General features: G+C 42.9%; 1 protein-coding gene across 1 annotated transcript in view; it reads left to right on the forward strand.

Annotated features, from left to right (window-relative positions):
• Positions 1–27110, forward strand: part of PPP1R21 (protein phosphatase 1 regulatory subunit 21) — a 143958-nt gene that overhangs the window by 22616 nt on the left and 94232 nt on the right. Inside the window, exons 3-7 of the mRNA XM_073628523.1 lie at positions 1202–1348; positions 2588–2686; positions 7345–7509; positions 10469–10527; positions 19756–19850. Of these exons, the coding sequence (XP_073484624.1) occupies positions 1202–1348; positions 2588–2686; positions 7345–7509; positions 10469–10527; positions 19756–19850 (565 nt within the window). The remainder of the gene's footprint in view (positions 1–1201; positions 1349–2587; positions 2687–7344; positions 7510–10468; positions 10528–19755; positions 19851–27110) is intronic.

The raw sequence follows: 27110 nt of genomic DNA on the forward strand, positions 1-27110 counted from the left end.
GATGTGTTGACCAGGTGAAGGCAGGAAAGGAATGAACAAGGCAGTTTAAATAGCCAAAAGGAGCTGGCTGTAGGCAGGACTGACTAGCAGGAAATGATCACCAGGTGAGCCGCTGAGGAATCAATGAGTGCTGACAATTATCCGACAGCTTAGCAGCCCGAGCACAGAGAAGAGAGCTGCTAAGAGCCCAGCCCTGACACAGTGTTGCCTCATTGGTGTCAGTTGGAGGAACCGTGTCCCGTCATCGGGAGGAATAGTGCCCCAAGGGCTGGATAAATTGAACAGGGGCCACATCTGGGTCCTGAGACGCGGTTTGGAGGCCACTGCTGTGCAAGTGTCATTTTGTCCTGCACCCTCCCATATCCAGAATCTCTTGATTGTGAGCAGTCTCGCTCACATGTAGTTGGGAGATGGTGGGCCCAAATTTTAGAATTTTACAAGAAAAGATTAACCTATAACTTTAGCTGTTTAAAACTCTGTAGCCGACCACCGATGATGTATTTTCCAAATGGTGGGGGTCAAATTGGGGTAAGAGGGGAAGAGGAGTATTTCCATAAGGCTACAGTGACAAGTAGGCAAGAATTTATATTTAAATGTGTTTATTGTATTTAGTGTATTAAAATAATGATGACGTGTCAGATGGGGGGGGTGAAGTCCACTTTACAGTTTTTTTTACATTTGGGTCTCATTCTGGCAGGTAAAACCAATTGTCACTAGAACTGTCTTCGGCTAGGTTCACACCTGTGCCGGCGGTGCCACTGCGGGACCCACACTAATTCCCGCAGCTGCAACCAATCGTACAGCGAAATGCGGGTGCCATTAATCCTAATGGTACGCCGCCTGCACTGAAAATCGCACCCGCACTGGGAACCGAGCTGTGCTGACGGGTCTGATGCGAACTGTGATTTCCAAGATGGTGGAGGGACTCCTTTCCTGCATGCCATGGCAGCCCATTCAAATGAATGAGCTCTCGTACCCGCGTAAACTGGTTACGGACCCAGGGCTCTCGGTGAGACCCGGGTCTCTGGGCTGGGAGTGTGGCGCGCTCCCAGCACAAAGGGAGGTAAGCAAATATGCGGCACAAATCCCAGTCCAGTGGGGCCGCATATACGTGTTATGTCGGTATTAAGGGGTCAATTTTCGTGTTATGTTGTTGTATGTAATGTGTTTTTTTTTTTTTTTGTGTTTTTTTTATATATAGGAACAACTAAAGATGAAAGAGCAGTCTCTGAGAAAACAACAGCAGGAGATGGATAGCTTGACCTTCAGAAACCAGCAACTGGCCAAGAGGGTGGAGCTTCTGCAGGAGGAGTTGTCAGTGATGGAAACCAAGGGCAAGAAGACCAAGGTATCGGAGCTTTAACCCCTTTGCTGCCAGCTTTTGTGTTTTTTGCACACGTTAAAAAAAAAAATTATTTTAGGTCTGAAGATTGGATAACCACCCAAATATATATTTTCTGAAAGCAGAGACCCTGGAGAATGAAACGGTGCTAGTTCCAATTTTTTTTATATCAAAAGATATTTGCGTGACGGTTTATCAAATGTGAATTTTCAGTGAAAAATACATGCAAGTTAATTTTAGGGAACAGAAACACAATATATTACACAATTCTTTTTGTGTAATCTAAAAGATGAGGTTACATTGAGTAAATACTGTAGATGCTAAACCATGTGAAGCCTTAAATGGGAAGTAGGGGATTAGGGAAAAATATAAACAGTCATACTCACCTAGATGGCCCCAGCTGTCCTCTAAGTCTAGGAACTGAGCAATCAAACACCGCTGATCACTCAGTTCTCAGTCTTCAGCCTGCAGAGAAACGGTAAATATGAGTCTCTTGATTTCTCCTCTCCCCGCCAGGCTGTGGTGAGGCTGAACCACCTGCCTGTCCAAGTGGATTTTTAGATCCTGGACTCGGGCCACTTAAGCCCGCTGTTGGCCTAACATGGGTCACAGGAGTGCAGAACTAACTGTGATTCATAGAAGTATAGCCAAAAAGTTTGTTGTGTGCCTATGAAGTGAACTTTGGTACCCAAAATTTTCCATAGGTGATGCATTGAAAGCCTCTACGTTAATTTAGAATTAACTACGAATAAGGGCCCCAAAATTACTGCTTTCACTCCAATGTGCGTGGCAATATGTCACCCATGTAGAGCGATCGACGTGTGTTTTCATCTGCATGTATGTCTGGGCAGGGTAGGCATGGGTGTAACTTATATATATTACCGTATGTCTCATATGTGATGGCATTTTACTCTGACAGGTTTGCTGTTCTCCCTCCCCTCTACCTAGCAACATCCACCATGAGTGTCCTGGGCCTGCAGGTGGGACAGCAGGGATCGTGAAACATGGCGGGGCGGGGGGCATGCAGTCGGGGGTCTGTAGAAGCGATCTAGCCACACAATTACAGCAGATAGTTGGCTTGTTAAATTTACACGCTCTTCTGGCTGCTGTAAACCCCTGCTGCTGACATATGACAGATCAATTGTTATACATCATCGATCGAGCTTCAGATTCTTGCATTCGATCACTCATGACTCTTCTTTTTGATAAATTAGCACTGTATTTTTTTTCTTTAATTTTTATTAGAAAAACGTGGAGTCTTCTCAGCTGACTCAAGAACAGAAAAACGTCTTTGATGAAGATCTGCAAAAGAAGATAGAGGAGAATGAGAGGCTGCACATCCAGGTCACTAACTAACTTTTTCTTCACACCTTGAACATTCTTTGACCTGCTTAACCACTTAAGGACCGCCCCACGTACATATACACAGGGTGGCCCTTAAGCGCAAAATCACATACCTGTACGTGATTTTTGTCTTTGGGGTCTGGGGCGTGCGCTGCCGGAGACCCGCTTCCGCTGTCGGGCCTGTCCCTTGTTCCAAGAGAGTCAGAACAGTGGTCTGCCTATGTAAACTATCGCCGTTCTGCTAGTAAGGAAGACAGAGATCTTGTGTTTCTGCTAAGCAGGAACACAGATCTATCTTCCTACAGTTAAACCATCCTCCACACAGTAAGAAAGCACTCCCAGGGAACCCATGTAACCCTTTGATTGTGCCTTATGTTAACCCCTTTCCTGCCAGTGTCATTAGCACAGTGACAGTGCATTTTTTTTTTTTTTTAGCACTAATCTCTCTAATGGTGTCACTGGTCCCCAAAAAGTGTCACTTCGTGTCAGATTTGTCTGCTGCAATGTCGCAGTCCTGCCAAAAATCGCCGATCGCCACCATTAGTAGTGAAAAAAATTCCTTAAACCTATCCCTTAGTTTGTAGACACTATAACTTTTGCACAAACCAATCAATATACGCTTATTGGGATTTTTTTTACCAAAAACATGTATCAGAATACAATGAGGTCAATTCACTAAGGGTTAAATAACGGCCAGAAAAATGCGGTAAGTCAGTTGTGAAAGTTCAAGTCACTAAGAATTTACCGTTAAATAACAAATGCAGTTTTTATTCTTTTTAGCGGTAATTACTGCATTATTTAATGCAGTAATTTAGCACATTGGCGGAGATTTGTCAAAAAACAGCCTGGGGGTCAGGGACCCCCAGGCTGTTTTTTTTTGACAATGCTGGTTGCTAAGCAGCGGGCTGGGAATCCGGCCGCCGCGTCCTCAACAACAGGTGACTCATCAGCTGTCAACAGGTTCCCCGCTAACAGCTGATAGTAAAAAAATGTTGATGGGGACAAGGGTGGGGGGCTAATCGGAAACTGGAAGCCCCCAGATGCCAGCCCCCCCTATGTGAATGACTGTGGGGGTACAAAATGGTACCCTACCCATTCACCAAAAAAGTTCCATAAAGTAAGAAAAACCCTGAGACGGTTTAAAAAAAAAAGTGTCCCCCCGATGTAAATCCATCAATCACGATGCCCGCGCACCGCCAGAACCCAAAAAAAAGAGGTCCGCTCCTGAGAACGGCTGGCTGCCAGATGCCTACTTTGCCATTTGACAGTTCTTATATAGGTAAGGGTGGGGTCACCTGGTGACCCCACCCCCCTCGTGACATCACAGACCCCTGCATGCTGACCTGTCGGGCTTCATGCTCAGATAAGGGTTTTTGGGGGGGACCCCACGCTGTTGTTTTTTTTACGTGGTCTGATATGGGGGGGACCCATGCTGTTTTTGTTTTCCTACTACTACTACTATACCTCCAAAAAGAAATCTCTATTTGTGGGGAAAAAAAAAGGATATCAATTTTATTTGGGTACAGTGTTGCACGATTGCGCAATTGTCAGTTAAATCAACGCAGAGCCGTATCGCAAAAAATGGCCTTGTCAGGAAGGTCAGTGAACCTTTCGGAACTCTGGTGGATAAAGGTTAACTCCACCGTCGTGAAATAAAAAATGTATGTGTATATATAATGTTATATGTAATGTTATTAACCACTTCTCGACCGCGCTATAGCCAAATCACGGCTACAGTTCGGTCAGCCAGTTATGGGAGGGCGTCACATGACGTCCTCCCATGATCAATGTCATTTTTGATCAATGGGGTTAATCACTTCTAAAGGGATGCAGACACTTCAGCTTTCCTCATTAAAAGACTGCAAATGCATCAGATGATTAATAATGAAAAAATCCCTTCCATTCAGATTCACTTTGCACATTGACAAACATGCAGCTTTTTCTTCAAAGAAGAAGCAGGTAGGAATGTGCAGCAACGTTTGTTAAAATCCCTGCAATGTACATTGATCACCTAGAGGGGAATGTTTTTTTTTCTCCTCCTCAGCAAAAGTGGAGCTACTCTTTAAAGTGAAATTTCACTCTCAATCAACCTTGGCCATTTTGAATCCTTACGCTGCTAACATTAGTAAATAGATAGGAAGGTATATCATATTTACTTGTGATTTATTTTTATTTTTAATTTCTGCAGTTACTTCCTGCTTTCAATGCCTAGCCAAATGATGTCATACATCCCAAGAGTCTTCAGGAGGGGGGATGGGTTTTCTCAACCAACTACACCCTCCTTGTCTGCATGCCTGAGCTAAAGGCAGATGGATTCCAGGAAGTAAATGATACATGAATCATCTGCCCTTACACAAGATGGCTACAGCTAGAAATATTAGGGTGGTATTTTCAAAAATGATTTCTCAGCAAAATAAAGCATGGAGACATGGATGGACGGTCGAGTTTGCTTGGGATATTAGCCCCTTCCTGTCTACAGTATGCATATATGTGGCCTCACTGGTCTGGGCTTTTTATCTGTGGGGCCGCAAATTATTATACAGAATTCTGCATAACTGTAAGACTGGGGTCTCTCGGGGAGCCCCGGGTTCTGTACTAATGATCGAGACCTAGAACTCCCGCTTCCGGGTCACCTGATCACTGTGATGGCCTCCGATTGGCTGTCACAGTCACTGTGAAGCCCGCCTCTGTTTTTCTCTCTTTTGAATGAAGGGGAAACATGCATTGTATCTCTCTCCTTGCAGAGAGGAAAAAAAATACTGTGTGTCTGTAAAAAAAAATAAATAAAAAAAAAAATACCTAGATTAAGGTTTGATCTCAGTCAGTGCCAGGGTTAGTGTTTGGGTCAAGTAAAGGATACTCCGGTTTCCTCCCACACTTCAAAGACATGCTGGTAGGTTAATTGTCCCCTCTCTATATTGACCCTAGTATTTGTGTGAAATGGGGACCTCTGATTGTAAGCTCTTGAGGCCAGGGACTGATGTGAACACACAGTATTTAAAAGCATTGCATAAACTGTCTGCACTAAATAAGTGACTGTAATAAACATTGCAGGAATCGTTCACTTGTGGAGAAAAGATAAAGCCCCAGTTTAAGAAAATTGATAGAAAGGAAAAAAATAAAATCAGCACAAAGTGCAGTACTTGCATTCAGCCTAGGTTCATACGGGTGCGATGCAGACACTGCATGTGATTCGCACAGGAATCGCACCGCATACCTGTACACATCACATGTGGTGTCTGTGTGGTGTGATTTCAGCCATACATTTTGTATGATATGGCTGATATCGCATCCGTACCAAAGTGGAGCAGGACCCTTTGTCACCCAGCCGAACCCCCTCTGCACCTGAATCGCATACCACATGGATCTTTGCCTTCCCCTAGTCAAAGCATCTCCCCCACAGTGGGTATGCACAACTTGGACCTATAGTTATCCCTTTCATCGCCCCCGATGTTAACCCCTTCCCAGCCAGTCCAGAAATGCAAGCTAAGCAGAGAGGGGTCCCACCGCTCAGGTAGGCGCAGACCAGGGGAGATGAAAGCCAGTATAGTATTGTCCTTCAAGAGGGAAGAGTCCCAGGTGCTGGCTGATGCAAGATGAGGCAGGCAAATCGAGGAAAGCTGGAAGCCGCACACCGGTATAATGATGAATGCTTTATTTGAAAAGCTGAATCATGAAGAAACACAAAACATAACAGCAGAAGCGTACAAAAACATCTGACGCGTTTCACACTCACGATGAGTGCTTATTCATAGCTTCCCAGCCAGTGTTGTCAGTACAGTGACAGCGCATATTTTTAGCGCTGATCACTGTATTCTTGTCACTGGTTCCCAAAAAGTGTCACTTAGTGTCCGATTTGTCCGCCACAATATCGCTGTCCCACTATAAGTCGCTAATCACCGCCATTACTAGTAAAAAATTTGTAGACGCTATAACTTTTGTGCAAACAAATCAATATATGCTTATTGGGATTTTTTTTTTACCAAAAATGTGTAGCCGAGTACATATTGGCCTAAATTTATGAAGAAATTTTTGTTTTTTTTGTTTGTTTTTTTTTTTTTTATAGCAGAAAGTTAAAAAAAAAATTATATATATATATATATATATATATATATATATATATATATATATATATATATATATATATATATATATATATATATATATATATATATATATATATATAATATATACACACACACACACACACACACACACAATGTGTGTATATATAATTTTTCAAAATTGCTGTTCTTCTTCTTTTTTTTTTTTTTTTTTTTTTTATTGTGCAAAAACTAAAAAACGCAGAGATGATCAAATGCCACCAAAAGAAAGCTGTTTTTGTAGGGAAAAAAGGACATTTTTAAAATTGTTCTACTGCGTTGTGCGACCGCGCAATTGTCAGTTAAAGTAACGCAGTGCCGTAGAGCAAAAAATGGCCTGGTCATGAAGGGGGGTAAATCTTCCGGAGTTCATATGATTAGATTATCTAAACTTGGTCTTTAAATGTATATAAAAAAAAAAAATTAAAGATATGCTGATAAGGAACCTCTAGTTTGAGCAGTGAGGAACTTTAAAGAGCGGCTTTGTCTTCCACCGATGACAGATGTATAAGGAATCTGCAGTAACATTACTGATCGTCTTTTTTTTTCTTGCAGTTTTTTGAGGCCAGCGAGAAGCACAAGCAGATCGAGGATGAAATGAGGAACCGGCTACAAGTCCTAGACGCGGGAGCCGCACAGCACCAAGCTGTCTTAGATGGCCTGAAGCAGAAATACATGGAGACCATTGAGAAGTTACAGACTGACAAGGCAAAGTTAGAGGCAAGCAGAATAAACTCGGCTTTGTTTTTCTGGGGAACTCCTGCATTATACATGACCCAACTTCCTTCCTTACTGTTCTCTGCTGAGTAGAGTAAAAGAAATTGCTGACAGCGTGGAAGTCAAATGGCATTTGTTATTACAAACCTTTTCCAACCATTCATATTATTATTATTATTATTACCGTTTTGTCACCCCCACCACAGCAATTCTGTAAAAGTCATCGTCTGTGGGATCTTCTTACCTGGGGGTCTGTGTATAAAATATTCACTGTCTTAAAGGAGAAGTCCATCCTGAGCTCGTTTGGGTCGTTTTTTTGCACCATTATACTTACCCTAGGCGGATGCTGCATCTGTCCCCCCGGCGTCTCTACACTGAGAACCGAGCGATCAAACACCGCCGATGGCTCGATTCTCTCCGCTCCCTGAGTGGAGAGCTGTTGCCTGTCAATCAGCAGCTCTCCTCTCTGCTCTTCCACTCTCACTGGAGCTCTGAGCAGTGGAGGGGCAGGGAGCGGCCGTCTCAGCAGCTCGCTGAGAGGGCCATCAGTCCAGGCACCTGGCGGATCCAGCCTTTATTGTCGGGATGACGTGGTGCCTGGACTGATTTCTGTGACGTCAGCGGAGAGCGGACTTCAGCCCGCTCTCTGCTGAACACGGGTCACAGGAGTAAATAACAAACTGCCATCCCCTTTTGTATACTGGAGCTGCCCTATATGCTGCCCGTCCTGGATTAGCATCATGCATCTGTCAGCTGGCCCACCATGGAAACGCATTAAGCTGTGTGAAAAAAACAGACCACACTGCACGCCTCACGAGCCGAGATGGCACATCAGGGTGCCGCGGCACCCCGGTTGAGAAACGGTCCCATGGGCATAGGTAGGAGGTCCACGTGTGCACATATCAATCGGTGCAAATTCATAGAAGGTGCGTGTGATGAGACTGGATACAGTGAAGGACTGTGCCTTGTTATTGCTCTGTGAAACTACCCAGATTTAGCAGCCAATAGACATGTTTAATATAGCTGGATGGGACCATTGCTTGGCTTTTTTGAGCTCCAATTTTACTCCATCTGTAATCTCCTGGGGATGCTGCGGAGAAAAACTAAAGCCGCTTTCCTCTTCCAGGAAGTACAGTGCCTTGCAAAACTTTTCACTCCCCTTTGCTTTTTACCTATTTTGTTACATTACAGCCTTTAGTTAAATGCTTTTTTAATCTGAATTATATGTGATGGATCAGAACACAATAGTCTAAGTTGGTGAAGTAAAATTAGAAAAATATATACATAAAACTATTTTTCAGAAATAAAAAACTGATAATTAGCATGTGCGTATGTATTCACCCCCTTTGTTATGAAGCCCATAAAAAGCTCTGGTGCAACCAATTACCTTCAGAAGTCACATAATTAGTGAAATGATGTCCACCTGTGTGCAATCTAAGTGTCACATGATCTGTCATTACATATACACACCTTTTTGAAAGGCCCCAGAGACTGCAACACCTAAGCAAGAGGCACCACTAACCAAACACTGCCATGAAGACCAAGGAACTCTCCAAACAAGTAAGGGACAATGTTGTTGTGAAGTACAAGTCAGGGTTAGGTTATAAAAAAAATATCCAAATCTTTGATGATCCCTAGGAGCACCATCAAATGTATCATAACCAAATGGAAAGAACATGGCACAACAGCAAACCTGCCAAGAGATGGCCGCACACCAAAACTCATGGACCGGGCAAGGAGGACATTAATCAGAGAGGCAGCACAGAGACCTAAGGTAACCCTGGAGGAGCTGCAGAGTTCCACAGCAGAGACTGGAGTATCTGTACATAGGACCACAATAAGCTGTACGTTCCATAGAGTTGGGCTTTATGGCAGAGTGGCCAGAAGAAAGCCATTAAACAGCTAAAAACAAAATGGCACGTTTTGAGTTTGCGAAAGGGCATGTGGGAGACTCCCAAAATGTATGGAGGAAGGTGCTCTGGTCTGATGAGACTAAAATTGAACTTTTTGGTCATGAAAGAAAATTCTATGTCTAGCGCAAACCCAACACATCACATCCCCCAAAGAACACCATCCCTACTGTGAAACATGGTGGTGGCAGCATCATGCTGTGGGGATATTTTTCAGCAGTCAGGACTGGGAAACTGGTCAGAGTTGAGGGAAAGATGGATGGTGCTAAATACAGAGATATTCTTGAGCAAAACCTGTACCACTCTGTGTGTGATTTGAGGCTAGGACGGAGGTTCACCTTCGAGCAGGACAAGGACCCCAAACACACTGCTAAAGCAACACTTGGGTGGTTTAAGGGGAAACATGTAAATGTGTTGGAATGGCCTAGTCAAAGCCCAGACCTCAATCCAATAGAAAATCTGTGGTCAGACATAAAGATTGCTGTTCACAAGCGCAAACCATCCAACTTGAAGGAGCTGGAGCAGTTTTGCAAGGAGGAAAGGACAAAAATCCCAGTGGTAAGATTTGGCAAGCTCAATGAGACTTATCCAAAGAGACTTGGAGTTGTGATAGCCGCAAAAGGTGGCTCTACAAAGCATTGACTTTAGGGGGGTGAATAGTTATGCACATTGACTTATTCTGTTATTTTGTCCTATTTGTTGTTTGCTTCACAATAAAAAAAAAACATCTTCAAAGTTATGGGCATGTTCTGTAAATTAAATGATGCAAATCCTGAAACAATCCATGTTAATAACAGGTTGTGAGGCAACAAAACACGAAAAATGCCAAGGGGGGTGAATACTTTTGCAAGGCACTGTACATGCCATAAAGTCTTGGTAGAAGTGTTCTAGAATTAGAATCCATGCCAGGTGACTATGCACTTCTAACCAGTGTGGTCTGGTTGATCTGAGTGATACCGTCCCTTTATCTTGGACTATGGACACTGACTGAGATGGTACAATGTGCTGTTAGTTTGCCGCAATGATTATCTAATATATGGTGTTTTATGCAGGTTAAAGCATTGGCTCTGGAAAAAGAGGCAAAAGACTGCAGACTACGATCAGATGATTGGTGAGTGTGTGTGATAACACATAGACAACTCTACACAAAATTGTACAATTACATGATATATCTGAGAGTTACTAAAGCTCTCCACCAGGAAGATAAAAAATCATCCCTTGTAGTGGGGCTCTGCAGGGATTTATGCTGGTTAATGCCAGTTTTTGCCTAGGATACCATTATCGTTCCAGCTTTCGAGTGGCACCTTGGCGTCCTCATTAAAAATGCAGTGCTATTGGCCTTGCATTGTACTTGATCACATTGGAGTTCCTGCGACTGCTGGAGCACCCTAGAGAAAAGGCTCTGAAGGGAGACTGCAGAAGCTTAAGCTGACCATAAATGGATGGAAATTCAGCCAGTTCAGCAGAGACTGGACAAAGTTCCATCCATCTATGGCCGGTCCTGCTCGACAGAACTCGATCCCGACTTCTGTCGAATGGGAATATTGAAAATACTTGGAAATCTTCATTTTATTTTTTTTTTAAAGGGGAAGTTCACCTTTACAGAAAAATCTGTAAGGTTATCTTACACAGGACCCCCTCCTCACCACCCCCCAGTCCCGCTGACCGGGATCGCTGCGATCTCCAGTTCTGAGCCCCAGTATAGCCACATCAGGGGTGCGGAGCTTAGAAATCCCTGCAGCTAAATCTCCAAAATGTACCCCATCAGGAGGGGCGTTTCGGAGCATTCTAATTGGTCGGCGTGGCGCCGACCAATCAGAACCCGCATAGCCCATCCTGTCAGCAGGGAAGAAGACGTGTGAATGCCCAAGGAGGTTTCTAAGCCCCGGACCCGTGATGAGGCTATACTGGGGCTCAGAACGGGAGATTTCCACGCTCCATGTCAGCGGGACTGGGAGGGGGGAGGTGAGGAGGGGGTCCTGTGTAAGTTCACCTTACAGATTTGTCTGTAAAGGTGAACTTAAGCTTTAAGTTCAAGTCATCTTTAAGACTTCCAAGAAACCTAAAACTGTCTCAATAGGAATAGCAAGGAAACTATTACATTTTAATTATAATATTTATATATATATATATATAAAATGTATGTGTCAAAAGTATTGGGACACCTGCCTTTACACGCACATGAACTTTAATGGCATCTCAGTCTTAGTCCGTAGGGTTCAATATTGAGTTGGCCCACCCTTTGCAGCTATAACAGCTTCAACTCTTCTGGGAAGGCCGTCCACAAGGTTTAGGAGTGTGTCTATGGGAATGTTTGACCATTCTTCCAGAAGCACATTTGTGAGGTCAGGCACTGATGTTGGATGAGAAGGACTGGCTCAGTCTACACTCTAATGCCCCGTACACACGGTCGGATTTTCCGATGGACATTGTCCGATCGGAGCGTGTTGTCGGAAATTCCGACCGTGTGTGGGCGCCATCGGACATTTTCCATCGGATTTTCCGACACACAAAGTTGGACAGCAGGAGATAAAATTTTCCGACAACAAAATCCGATCGCGTCAATTCCGACCGTGTGTGGCCTGTTCCGACACACAAAGTGCCACGCATGCTCAGAAGAAATTCCGACACGGGACAGCTCGTTCTGGTAAACTTAGCGTTCGCAATGGATACAGCACTTTCGTCACGCTGCAATGTAAAAAATGGTTTAATACAGCGCACTCTCTTCTTCTTTATAATGTGACAAGAATTAAGTAGTTTTGCTGCTCATATTCACACACACTTCTCACAAAGTTTTATTTGTGTTTTTTTAGTGGGATTCCCTCAATATATTGTTATTAGTTGTCACATCTGACAGTTTTATATTTTTTATGTTTTTTTTTTATTTTGGATTTTAAGCCTTTTTTTTTCTTTAATGTTTGGATTTTTTCCAAGGCTGATCTTTGTTCAATGTTATTTTTATTTTTACTCCAGAATATTTTTGTGTGTGTTTTGTGTGGCAAGTTACCCCAACACCATTATTATCTTTTATTGTTTAATCTCCAGGAGATTTTTTGTTGTTGGTGTCCCTTGTTCATTTCACATTGTATATTAGAAATGTACCTGAATCCTCACAAACAAACCATCATTTTTGAAGTAAAACACATAGGAGAGTATAATTCAAAACAAAAATCCTTTATTAAGGGCTCAGAACCAAACAAAGAGGAAGGCAACACTGGATCAACGGCAGACATCAATTCTTAAACCTCAAAATTGGTGGCCTGAGGAGTCCATATGTAAGGGAGGGCAGTCTGGTCCGGGATTCACAGAGATCCGGATAGCAGCAGATGACATGTGTGTCCCCAGGCTGTGGTACCACAAGAGGCTGCATCTTTTGGCCGACCAGACTGGATCCAGGGTCCTCACTGTCTGGTCTTCCTTTCACACTTCCTTCCGGGCTGTGGCTGTGCAGTTGGAGATGTGGCAGGAGGAGGAGTAGGACCTGCAGGAGGAGGAGGAGGACCATCGCGAAGGTGTGTTTGAGGTGTAATTTGGCCCCTCATACCTTTCGCCAGAGCCTCTGATATGAGGGCCTCACACATGGCTTTTTGGCCCTCCTCCATCCTCTGCATTTTATATGCTATGAATGCAGCAAAGTTCTCCTGCCTGGTGTGTGGTGCTCCCAGGACCTCTGTAGCCCTACAAAAAAATCTGATAGCCGCCTCCTCTAGGGTACTCCTCCTACTGCCACTTTCTCTTTCCAGGGGGGATGGAGGGACCTGCAGATCAGCCAGCCGGCTCGGCCCGGCCACCTCCTGGCTTAGACTTCCCTGTGTATGAAAAAGGACATGGTTTTAGTTTTTGCATCATCAATCACAATCCTAAATTAGTACTCCCAACTAACATCTAGTTCACATCATTGATTGGACAAGCAGAAATATTTAGAGGAATGCTATACCTGGCTCAATCTGGGCTCCTCCACATGTGGCCTGGAAGGCCCAGGTTGGGCGTCAGAAGCCTCAGCCGGGGGGGAAGGAAGCGTGGAAGGAAGACTGGAGAGTGATGACCTGGGTTCAGTCTGGCCTGCCAGAAAGTGCAGCCTGTCGTAGTACAACATCCTGGGGACATAGATGTCACCTGCTGCTCCGGATCTCTGCGAATCCAGGACTTTATTGCGCTCCCTCAGATATGTGCTCCTCAGGCCACCAATTAATATCTTTAAATAAGTGATGTCTGCCGTGGGGATCACCTGCTTCACAATTTCACACAATTGCTCCAGTGCTGCCTTCCTCTTTGTTTGGTTCTTGTAATGGGGGTGTTTAATCTCCCACAGACAGGGCAGCTCCCTTAGCATCTCTATGAAGACTGAAATGAAGTCCTGATCTTTCAGTACCATATCCATGTTCACTGCAAGACACAACACAAGACAAAGCCTAATGTCACACCAAACTCTCCTAATCTTGTTACAATATAGGCCTCAATCTATAGAAGCAGTATAGGCCCAAGTTTGTCTCTTACCTTCGTTCTTACGATCGCCGCGTTCAATGCTCCTTCCTCCGCTCACAGATCAAACGTAATACGCACGCGTGTTACGCTTTATATACACTGCGCATGCGTGTAACTCCGCCCGCCCCTGACGTTCTTTCTAGTGTATTCCCCGCCCCTTTTCGTTCGGCGCAGTGGGGGAAGAGCATGATGGCGGACATACAGCAGGTGCGGGCTAATTGTAGAAACGAGGAGGAGGAGGAGGAAAGGGCGGATCCAGGCACGTCCCGATCCAGAAGGAGACGTTTTAAGGCCACAAATATGTCGTTTTGGGGAGATGTTGGAGATGGTCGACATCATGAGGAAGTCCGACTATGACGGAAAATATGGGCCTTACCCCAACCCCAATATCCGAAAGGCCAAAATCATGGCGAAAGTGGTCAGGAGTCTAGAGCGGAATTTCGGGGTACGAAGGTCTAAAGATCAGCTCAGGAAGCGGTGGTCGGACCTGAAGTTGAGAGAGCCAGAGCAGTACCGAAAGATCCGGAGAGTGCTGCAAAAAAGTAAGTAGTTGTGCTGTGTTCCTATTCTTTCTGTCTTTATTACGTTCGTTCTGCTCCATATGCTTTGATTAGTTGTAACGTTTCCAAAGGTCAACTTTAATGTTCATGGGCACATTATTCGTTCGTATCAAACATTTTTCTTTCGGCCTCTAGAACACCATTGTTTAGGCCATATGCATTTTCACACGTTTTTGGGGGCCTACTTGGATGCCAAATATTTGTTTGTGTAGATGGGTTTGTTACTAGAATGAAATGCAAACTAGATTGTGTGTAAGGAGAGGACACTGAGCAGCTGTTTTCACATCTGGACACTGGAGCACTAGTGTGGGACACAAGAACACCATTTTTATTAGGGGGGCACACAGGTGCTCCAGTGTATACTATAGGGGGGTCTCCATCTGTGAAGCTTGTACCAAACATGTAAAGTATTGCAGCTTGACAAAGGGCAATAAAAAATATACATCTTGGAACTCGGCTAAAATAGACAATTGTACCCCACTTCCAAGCAATGTTTCCTATTTCTATAGTTCTGCCATCAAATATCTGTGTGCTAAGTATACCATTTTTGTTTTACATAGGGGAGAAAAGACTCGGACACCCCTCATCCCAGGAGACCAGAGACCCCCCACCTCTGGAAGAAGGTGAAATACCAAACCAAGAAGAAGAGCAGGAGGAAGAAGAAGACGTGGTGGAGATTGGCACCACAACAGGTGAGTGTCTGCGACCACAGACTCAGGTAAAAGAGATGGCTGGTGGCAGATTTTTGAGACCTTTTTTTTTGTTCTTTATCTCTTTTTAGGTGATCGTGATGTGAGGGATCCAGAACGCTTTACATCTGAAAGTGCCCAGATACTGATCGGGGAGATCATGGGGTGTAATCTCCAATTGCAAAACATACATCAACAAATCAGTGATGTTATTAAAAAAAATAATAACATCATTGATGTTTTGGGGCGAATTTAAACCCCACAAAATCACCTGTTTTATCGTACCAAACTTTTTTCAATGTTTAGAAAAGCCAAATTTGGAGGATGCACACAGTGTGCCAACATGTGCTATCTGCCATCACGGGAGATCAATGGACGCGTTTTTGGGGGGCAACCCCTTCCTCAATTATAAAGTAGCGTTGAGAAAGGGCTTGCTCCCCCCAAACACGTCCCTTGATCCCCTATGATGGCAGATAGCACATGTGGACATTTGTAAATTGGTGTGCATCTTCCAAATTTGGCTTTTCCAGGGGTGATTTCCCCCCATCTGAACGCTATATCAAACCCAGTTCCTAAATACTGATGTCTGATATAGCCTTCAGGTTTTACCTAATGTGAACTTTGTAAGTTCAAGTTTTTTGGCTTTCTTGTTGGTTTTACACAGGCCTGTTTTATCTGAAATGGATATTTTGATTTTTCATAATACTACTGCAAACATTGTTATACAACAAACATGTTGGTTTGTTTTAAAAACCTTTGGTAAATGCGCATGTGATTGTGCAGGTATAAAAAAGTGCCTTACTCAAGAATGTGTGGATTATTGTCTCAACACTACAACACTTTTGGGGTGATGTAATTGTTGTTTTATGCACAAATGGGGGTTATTTCCTAAGGGCAAATCCTCTTTGCACTACAAGTGCAGGTTCAGTGCAGTTGCAAGTGCACTTGTAGTGAAATGTGTTTTTGCATTTAGGAAGTACCAGCCAACACTGTTTTTTATAAGGTTACCCAATCACGACATTTTCTGCACTCAACACATTTCTGTCAGGGTCAGCTAAAACAAACACAAGCAGTAAATGGCCACCAAGAATTTCTTTTGGTTGTTTTTTATTTGAAAAAGGTGTCACATATTGTCTGGCATATTGATAGCCCCCCTACCCGCAAAGAACTCCAGGTATCGTAACCGGACATCACGGGCATTCAGGGAGGGCAAGCCAGGACGGCCGCTTTCAAGTGCCGTCATTGTTGATGTATTTGGGATTCCGGCCTCAGGCCCAACTGAGCCAGCATAGTTGGCTGAATGTTTTCGTAGAAAATTATGGAGAACACAGCAGGCAAGTATTATATGGTTCAGTTTATACTCCGCCATATGGATGGGTGTCATAAATAATCGGAACCGGCTGGCCAGGATTCCAAATGTGTTCTCCACCACTCTTCGGGCTCTGGCCAGCCGGTAATTAACAACCCTCTGTTCCGGGGTGAGGGTCCTCATCGCGAATGGCCGCATCAGGTGGTCCCCCAGCGCAAATGCTTCATCAGCAACGAACACAAATGGGAGACCTTCAACATTGTCCTCTGGAGGTGGCAAGTCCAAGCTGCCATTCTGGAGACGCCTGTAGAACTCCGTCTGGGCGATGACTCCACCATCGGACATCCGGCCATTCTTCCCCACGTCCACATACAAGAAGTCGTAATTAGCCGACACCACCGCCAACATCACTATACTATTAAACCCCTTGTAATTATAATAGTACGACCCCGAGTTGGGTGGTGGGACGATGTGGACGTGTTTCCCATCAATTGCCCCTCCGCAGTTAGGAAAGTCCCACCGCTGGGCAAAGTGGGAGGCCACAGTCTGCCATTCCTGTGGCGTGGAAGGAAACTGTTGAGGAAAAAACAATAAACATTACTATTTTTTCAAAGAAACCTGGCAAGCAGATTAGACACAAACATTATGGGTCAACCTCCAGATAGCATTTATTAAGGGGAATTTAACAACAACAAAGTATAAGGTACACCTATCATATCCCCCCCCCCCCCCTCTCATGGGCCATTTCTAACATTATAGGGGGGGGGGGGAACTCTTGGACAGGTAACCCTCTTCACTTCATTGAGAGATGAATGCCTAAATACAGACAGGGTATTACTTGGAACAGCCCCTCCTTAGTTACACTATTGGCAGACCACTGGACAGGTAAGAAGTGTCATAATACAAAGATATAAATACACACTGTACACATTTGAGCACATTTGGACATTCTGCTATTACCTATCAAGATCATAATAGGATACAAGAACTTTAAACAGTACCATTGGAAAGTATACAGGCAGGCCCTTGCACTACATGCTTTGGGGAATTCATCCATAAATCTGAGCACAAAATAGATGGGTATAGTGTGTATGGGTTTGGCAAAGTCAGCAGGTAGATGATTGAGGATAGAGAATTGGGATCAGTTGACTTAGCAGTTGGGGGGAGGGAGGGTTACCAAAAATTTGGCGACACCACAAAAAAAAGCCTCTGGCCCTCTGCCTGAATTTAAATCAAAAATAACATTTCCAAACATTTTAGGGGGTGTTTGGGGTAAAGCACTACTATGGAGCTGATAAAATACATTGTTAAGTGACTACATGAGGTGAATATAGGCCAGGAGACACCATGCTGGGGAGGTTATTGAAGGGCAAATATGTATGAAGGACCTAAAATAATAATTACATAAAAATCCAGCATGCATGAGGACAAAGGGGACATTCACAGCATAATACAATCATGGTAATTAGGGAATGAGGAAAGAAATACAATATGTTATCAAACATTCAATACAATAAAATGTGATATAAAAGGATAAAAATCTTACCTTCATATATTCCTTCTGTAGGACCTGGATGATGGCAGAACAGGTCTCTGGGATAATGATCCCCAGAGCCTGGGGGGAGATGCCTGTCGAGAACTTGAGGTCCCGCAGGCTTCTCCCTGTGGCCAAATACCGCAAGGTAGCGACCAACCTCTGCTCCGGAGTGATGGCTTGCCTCATGCAGGTATCCTGCCTGCTGATATAGGGGGTCAGCGAAGCCAACAAACGGTGAAATACGGGGTCCGTCATCCTGAGAAAGTTCCTGAAATCATCAGGATTATTCTCGCGGATCTCACGGAGCAAAGGCATATGACAGAACTGGTCACGCTGAAGCAACCAATTCTTGGTCCATGAACTCCTCCCCACCCTGTTCATGGACTGGACTTGTGTCAAGGTCAGGACCCCAACACCAAGCCCCCGCACAGCACGAACTCTACGAGGAGTACGCATACGCAACATGGCTAGAAAACGGTCGGCTGCTCAGAACGAAGTAACAGAACGCACTGAAGAACAGCAAGGCCTGTGAAGAGCGACCTGAAAAACAGCAACGAGCGGACAAGATCCCACAGAAAACTCCAATACGAACTGACTGCACGCACTGAAGAGCAGATACAAACCCACAAGCACAAACTGAACGGCAGAAAACGATCTGAAAGCCACGAGTCTGAAAAAGCGCGAATCGTCTCTCACCAAACTTTTACTAACACGAGATTAGCAAAAGGAGCCCAAAGGGTGCCGCGCTTGGTTCTGAACTGGCCTTTTCTAGTCTCGTACGTGCTTGACGTCACCGCGTTCTTGGCGATCGGAAATTCCGACAACTTTGTGCGACCGTGTGTAGGCAAAACAAGTTTGAGCCAACATCCGTCGGAAAAAATCCGAGGATTTTGTTGTCGGAATGTCTGAACAAAGTCCGACCGTGTGTACGGGGCATTATTCATTCCAAAGGCGTCCTATCGGGTTGAGGTCAGGGCTCTGTGAAGGCCAGTCAAGTTCCTCCACCCCAAACGCGCTCATCCATGTCTTTAAGGACCTTGCTTTGTGCACTGGTGCGCAGTCATGTTGGAACAGGAAGGGGTCATCCCCAAACTGTTCCCACAAAGTTGGGAGCATGAAATTGTTCAAAATGTCTTGGTATGCTGTCGTCTTAAGAGTTCCCTTCACTGGAACTAAGGAGCCAAGCCCAACCCTTGAAAAACAACCCCACACCATAATTCCCCATCCAACAAATGATTTGGACCAGTGCCCACAGCAAGGTCCATAAAGACATGGATGAATGAGTTTGGGGTGGAGGAACTTGACTGGCCTGACCTCTCCCGATAGAACACCTTTTGGATGAAGTAGAGTGGAGACTGCGAGCCAGGCCTTCTCGTCCAACATCAGTGCCTGACCTCACAAATGCGCTTCTGGAAGAATGGTCAAACATTCCCATAGACACACTCCTAAACCTTGTGGACAGCCTTCCCAGAAGAGTTGAAGCTGTTAAAGCTGTAAAGGGTGGGCCAACTCAATATTGAACCCTACGGACTAAGACTGGGATGCCACTAAAGTTCATGTGTGTGTCAAGGCAGGTGTCCCAATACTATAATATATATAGATAGAGATATATATATATATATATATATAGATAGATAGATAGATAGATAGATAGATAGATAGATAGATATAGTGTTTGTGTGTGTGTGCATATATATATGTGTGCTTTTTATCTTCCCTAAGCTGTAACTCACAATCTCTTTTTAAATGGTCTCTTCAGCCAAAATCAGCTGAAGACTCTTCATGTAGACCTGAGCAGTCGTCTAGAGGATTCTCTGTGTATCATTAATGAAAAAGTACCTTTCAATGACACAAGTAAGTGTATGTGCCCTGCATATGTTCATAAAATATTATATTTATACTGCATTCAACTGATCCTCATTTATGTAAAGCGGTGGTTTATTATATGCAATACATTGACAAAACAGATGGAATATAAGAATACTGTATTTGGGGTACAGAAGAATTCTTGAACTGACATTGTTAGCAAGAAGCAATGTAATATTTTCCGACAGCATATACTATATGTAATGGCTGTCCCTATCCTGCATTTTAGAGCTTTTTGCATTTTGCAGATTTGCACTACAGAACGTGTTTAATAGGAAACCATGTTAAATGGACTTAAATGGACTGTAGTGCAAATCTGCAAAAAGCACTAAAACTGCATAGGTGTGAATGCAGCCTTAGACAGTTATGCTCTTCCAACCTGTGATAACAGTCCGGTGAAGGCCCCTGTTCTGTTCCAACATGACCTTTCCCACTGTGAACAAAGCCAGCTCCATAAAGACATCAAATAATATACAAGAGATGGGGTAAGTGGTGCTACCCTAGTGTGATAAAGGGTGATGGTACTCTGTAACCCACTATAGTATACTACCCACACCTTACTTAGAAACAAAGATGATGGATAATCATATGTGACAATATTAGGATATCAATAGTGTGACAAGTGTAAATACACACATCAAGAGATCATGTAAACCATCTGTGCCTAAGATTAGATACCTACATCTAAATTTAAGATGCAGCACCATAAAAAGAAAAGATGAATAAATGATATATAACTAGTGTATAAACAAGTATACCAAATATCAAATAGTGTAGAATCAATATGTGTTGCTGAAAAAAATGTATATATAAACACAAAAAAAAAAAAACGAGTCCATCTATCTATCTATGAGATAGATAGATATATATGTGTGCTATTCCATAGTCCCACATATATAATGTGCTGTAAAAAGTGCCAGCGATTCCAAGGTGACCACAGTGCTCAGCTGATCGATCAGGTGACTCTTGTGCTCCCCCTCAAGGGTCCCCACTCACCAGCTCCCACTACCCCCAACAGAGGTGATTGGCATGTGTAGATAACCGGGGGGTTAGATGTCCCTTGGTCTGTCCTCCAACCGATTCACCTGGCGATGGCTCATCTGGTCCATCTTCCAAATCAGAATCTCCAAAGCCGATCTCCTAATCAGAGATCTCTAATTTCAGTATCCTGGAAAAAAATCCAATGAATTTCCCAGGGATTGATCCTTTTAATATAGACTTTCCACAATGACAAGCTTGAAGCAAAACTCATACGTAAGTCGCACACGCACATGTCCATCTTTTTGCACCACACATGTGAGGTATCAACGCGAATCTTGGCGCGAGAGCAATAATTCTAGTGCCAGACCTTCTCTGTAACTCTAAACTGGTAAGTACCATAGTTTATCGCCAATCCACGAGTGTGGGCAATTTTTAAGCGTGGCATGTTGGCTATCTATTTACTAAACCATTAAAAAAAAAAAAAGTGTATTTTTTTCTCAAAGAAATTGCGTGTGCAAATACCGACATATGACCTAGAAAAGTGCAGTGATTGCCATTTTATTCCCCAGGGCCTCTGCTAAACAAAAATGTATAATGTTTGGAGGTTAGAAGTAATTTTCTAGCAAGAAAATACTTATTTAAATTTGTGACAAAAAGTGCCAGAAAAAGCCTTGTCTTCAAGTAGTCAATGTACTTCCAAGAAAAGAAATTTACAGTATGTAAATTTTTTTTTTTATTTTTCCCCATATTTTCTAACCGTATCCCAATAATCTGGAATTTATGTGAACATTATAAAAGATCTGTTCTCACCATGTTTAGATTTCTACATAATTCCCTTTTATGTTGGTTCTCTGTGTTTTGCAAAGAGAGATGACTGCTGATTTTAGTTCTGACATAACACCAACATTGATCTGTGATTGTGTGGAAGATCGTCTCTTATGTAATGATATATGCTTGAAGTGGATGTTTACAAGAATCATTGACTTTTAGAAGTTCGATGCTGTTGTTGGCGTTCGCTATGAAGATATTGAAATGGATTTCTTCTAATACTGAACTCAATCCTCAGGAATAATATCCAGTCACCACTAATTGTTTACACGGAAGACATTTGTATGGATTTATAGTTATTCATGTTTGTCCTGCCTTCTTCCTGAGCGCAACTTCCCACTGTCATTTTTTTTTATTTTTAAACCTAATTTCAGGCAAACGGCTAAATACACAGACAGATACATATTTGAGTGTTTTACCTACCAAAGGATTTAGTGGTATTTGATCATCATTGGCTTTTTTTTTTGTATTATATAGATGCAAAAAGACCCAAAATTTTGAAAAAACAAAACTTTCTATTTTCTGTTTATAAAACCTAGATAATTTTTTAAAACAAAATCTAATTTCTTATTTAACCACTTAAGGACCAGCCTCGTTTTGGATTTTAGGTGTTTACATGTGTAAAACAGTTTTTTTTTGCTAGAAAATTACTTAGAACCCCCAAACATTATATATTGTTTTTTTTTTTAACACCCTAGAGAATAAAATGGCGGTCATTGCAATACTTTTTTTTTTTGCACCGTATTTGCGCAGCGGTCTTATAAGCGCACTTTTTTTTTTTTAAAAAATTCACTTTTTTGAATAAAAAAAATAAGACAACAGTAAAGTTGTCTTTTTACACTATATAAATTTTTTTCCACTAAGTTGTTCATCAATTTTCATTATTTTTCCATCAGTTTTATATTATTTAATGTGCAACCCTGCACTATATGTCTAATGTTGGGACTATTCATATTCACCTTTTTGCTTATAAGCACATTTGGACACATTTGGGGATTAATATAAGTTCGTACCGTGGTATTTTATTTAACTTTATTTTTGTTTTGTTTGGTTGCCACTATTGATTTTTTTATCAATTGTCACCTAATTAATTTGTGTTGATTAATCACATGGTGTACACCTGCATGTAGGTATGAGACTGATCTGCTAGCACAGTCCACTCAGGTAACGGTGGACATCTAGATCCACTACCTAATGAGGGATAAAGGGGTGCATTTATTATTATATAGTACCTGGTTCCTTTTGAGGTTCATTAAATTATAAGTCAAGGTACCCAGATAAGGTAGCGCCATCCACCCCTAATCAATTCCTTTCATAACAGTAAAGTTAGCCCAATTTTTTTTTTTATATTGTGAAATATAATGTTACACCAAGTAAATTGATACCCAACATGTCACGCTTCAAAATTGCGCCCGCTCCTGGAATGGCGTCAAACTTTTACCCTTAAAAATCTCCATAGGCAATGTTTAAAAAATTCTACAGATTGCATGTTTTGCGTTACAGAGGAGGTCTAGGGCTAGAATTATTGCTCTCGCTCTACCGGTCGTGGCGACACCTCACATGTGTGGTTTGACCACCGTATTCATATGCGGGCGCTACTCACATATACGTTCGCTTCTGCGCGTGAGCTCATCGGGACAGGGCGCTTTAAAAAAAAAAAAATTTTTTTTTTTTTTTTTTATTATTTATTTTACTTTATTTTATTAAAAGGAATGTAAACATCCCTTGTAATAGAAAAAAAGCATGACAGGTCCTCTTAAATATGAGATCTGGGGTCAAAAAGTCCTCAGATCTCATATTTAGACTTTAATGCAAAAAAAAAAAAAAAAAATTCGTTTAAAAAAATGACACACAAAAAAATGTGCCTTTAAGAGAAGTGGGCGGAGCTGAGGTAATGACGTTGCTCCGGCCGTCCTTTGGTATGGAGAGGGGTGGGGGCCATCTTAGCCTCACTCGTCGCCATACCGCTACCGACGGCTCCGGTAAGCGGCGGAGGGCGCGGGAGAGTGGCGGGAGGGGGGGTGGCACCTCTCCCGCCGCCGATAACGGTGAACCCGCCACAGAGACCACCATTATCGTGTACAGAACCGCCGGCCCTAAAGATCGATACCTCGGTTGTGGCAGCACCTGCTGCCGTTACCGAGATATCCATCTTCAAACTAATGACGTATATATACAGTGGCCGGTCGTTTAAGTGGTTAAGTTTTAAGCCAAAATGTTTTCTGCTACATATCTTTGGTAAATTAAAAAAAAAAAAAATCCCAATAAGTTTATATTGATTTAGTTTGTGCAAAAGTTTTAGCGTCTACAAACGATTGTATAATATACTGGATACACAAAAATGGAAAGCGTAAACTTTCCCATGTAGAAACAGGACTTTAGATGATGTGATGCCGTTACTGAGGTGAGCACACATACAATGTGTATGTTTAAAATATCATATTTATTGTACAGGTTTTACATAAAAACATTTGCATAAGCGTATATCTCAATATGTGAACAACATATCATAATTTCAATATTGATACTTGTTCCCAGCAATAGCTTAGCACTTTGCACTTAGATACTTGAGCATAGAGTCATCCAACGTGTTTCGCAGCTGTATTTCTGCTTCTTCAGGGAAACTCAAATATGCCTCTAAAGTGTATTAATTAGATTCAAAGAGAACATCATTACAATCACATCAAATTTTCAATGACTTACAAAATTCTTCATAATGAACATTTTAACTATAACAAAAGAATACTAACAACCATTGTGCTCAACAATGGGAAAAAATTCCTTCAAAATATATGTGGCCACCAGTGAGTCAGGGAGCAAAGCCAATATCCAATATAATCCGTATAACATATATCGTCTATACAGATGGTGATATACGGTGGGGATGGAAAGTATTCAGACCCCCTTAAATTTTTCACTCTTTGTTATATTGCATCCATTTGCTAAAATCATTTAAGTTAATTTTTTTCCTCATTAATGTACACACAGCACCCCATATTGACAGAAAAACACAGAATTGTTGACAATTTTGCAGATTTATTAAAAAAGAAAAACTGAAATATCACATGGTCCTAAGTATTCAGACCCTTTGCTCAGTATTTAGTAGAAGCACCCTTTTGATCTAATACAGCCATGAGTCTTTTTGGGAAAGATGCAACAAGTTTTTCACACCTGGATTTGGGGATCCTCTGCCATTCCTCCTTGCAGATCCTCTCCAGTTCTGTCAGGTTGGATGGTAAACGTTGGTGGACAGCCATTTTAGGTCTCTCCAGAGATGCTCAATTGGGTTTAAGTCAGGAGTTGTTGTGAAGCCTCTCCTTCGTTATTTTAGCTGTGTGCTTAGGGTCATTGTCTTGTTGGAAGGTAAACCTTTGGCCCAGTCTGAGGTCCTGAGCACTCTGGAGAAGGTTTTCGTCCAGGATATCCCTGTACTTGGCCGCATTCATCTTTTCCTCGATTGCAACCAGTCATCCTGTCCCTGCAGCTGAAAAACACCCCCACAGCATGATGCTGCCACCACCATGCTTCGCTGTTTGGGACTGTATTGGACAGGTGATGAGCAGTGCCTGGTTTTCTCCACACATATCGCTTAGAATTAAGGCCAAAAAATTCTATCTTGGTCTCATCAAACAAAAGAATCTTATTTCTCACCATCTTGGAGTCCTTCAGGTGTTTTTTTTAGCAAACTCCATGCGGGCTTTCATGTGTCTTGCACTGAGGAGAGGCTTTCGGTCAGGCCACTCTGCCATAAAGCCCCGACTGGTGGAGGGCTACAGTGATGGTTGACTTTCTACAACTTTCTCCCATCTCCCGACTGCATCTCTGGAGCTCAGCCACAGTGATCTTTGAGTTCTTCTTTACCTCTCTCACCAAGGCTCTTCTCCCCCGATAGCTCAGTTTGGCCGGACGGCCAGCTCCAGGAAGGGTTCTGGTCATCCCAAACGTCTTCCATTTAAGGATTATGGAGGCCACTGTGCTCTTAGGAACCTTAAGTGCAGCAGAATTTTTTTTTTTTTTTTGTAACCTTGGCCAGATCTGTGCCTTGCCACAATTCTGTCTCTGAGCTCTTCAGGCAGTTCCTTTGACCTCATGATTCTCATTTGCTCTGATATGCACTGTGAGCTGTAAGGTCTTCTATAGACAGGTGTGTGGCTTTCTTAATCAAGTCCAATCAGTATAATCAAACACAGCTGGACTCAAATGAAGGTGTAGAACCATCTCAAGGACGATCAGAAGAAATGGACAGCACCTGAGTTAAATATATGAGTGTCACAGCAAAGGGTCTGAATACTTAGGACCATGTGATATTTCCGTTTTTTCTTTTTTAATAAATCTGCAAAAATGCCAACAATTCTGTGTTTTTCTGTCAATATGGGGTGCTGTGTATACATTAATGAGGAAAAAAATGAACTTAAATGATTTTAGCAAATGGCTGCAATATAACAAAGAGTGAAAAATGGAAGGGGGTCTGAATACTTTCCGTCCCCATTGTATGTGTGTGTGTGTGTGTGTGTGTGTGTGTGTGTGTGTGTGTGTGTGTATATATATATATATAAACAAATGTCTTTATCAATTTTGGCCAATATGTATTCTGCTACGTATTTTTGGTAAGAAAATCCCAATAAGCGTATATTGATGTGCACAAAAGTTTATAGCGTCTACAAACTATGATTTAGGGACTTTTATTTATTTTTTACTGGTAATGGTGGTGATCTGCGTTTTTTAGCGGGACTGTGACATTGTGGTGGACAAATCTGACACAGAGTGACACTTTTTGGGGACCAGTGACACACTACAGTGATCAATGCTATAAAAATGCACTGATTACTGTATAAATGGCACTGGCAGGGAAGGGTTAACACCAGGGGCAATCAAAGGGTTAAATGTTCCCTAGGGAGGTGCTTACTGTGTGGGGCAGTGTCACGCCTGGTCAGTCTCTCCTGTGAACGATTAGTGGGTCGTGGCGGCCTTCGCAGCCACTGGACCCGCTGATTGGCTCCCGCTGTGTCCATTGACAGCGTGAGCGGCGCGCCCCCTAAACCGCGTGCATAAAATCACATACAGGTACGTGATATTGCGCAGCCCTACCGCAGTAAATGTACGTGTGGCAGTCTGGAAGTGTTTAAACATACTTACCTAGGCAGATGCAGCATCGATGCAGTGCTGCATCTGCCCACCGTTGTCTCTAAGGCTGAGAACTGAGAGATCAAACACCGCTGATCGCTCAGTTCTCCCTGCTGCTTTGAGCAGACAGTGGCGACTGTCAGTCACCCGCTCTCTGCTCTGCCCCTCCAGTGTTCTCTGGAGCGCTTAGCTGTGGAGGGGGCGGGAGCAGCTGACTCAGGCTTTCAGCGGCTCGCTGTAAGGCTGAGCTGGGTGCCGGTCCAGGCTCCTGGTTAGATCCCGACCATATGATCTCGATCTTTCCTCCTCCTGGAC

Source organism: Aquarana catesbeiana, linkage group LG04 (assembly GCF_042186555.1).
Source record: "Aquarana catesbeiana isolate 2022-GZ linkage group LG04, ASM4218655v1, whole genome shotgun sequence".
Taxonomy (NCBI): domain Eukaryota; kingdom Metazoa; phylum Chordata; class Amphibia; order Anura; family Ranidae; genus Aquarana; species Aquarana catesbeiana.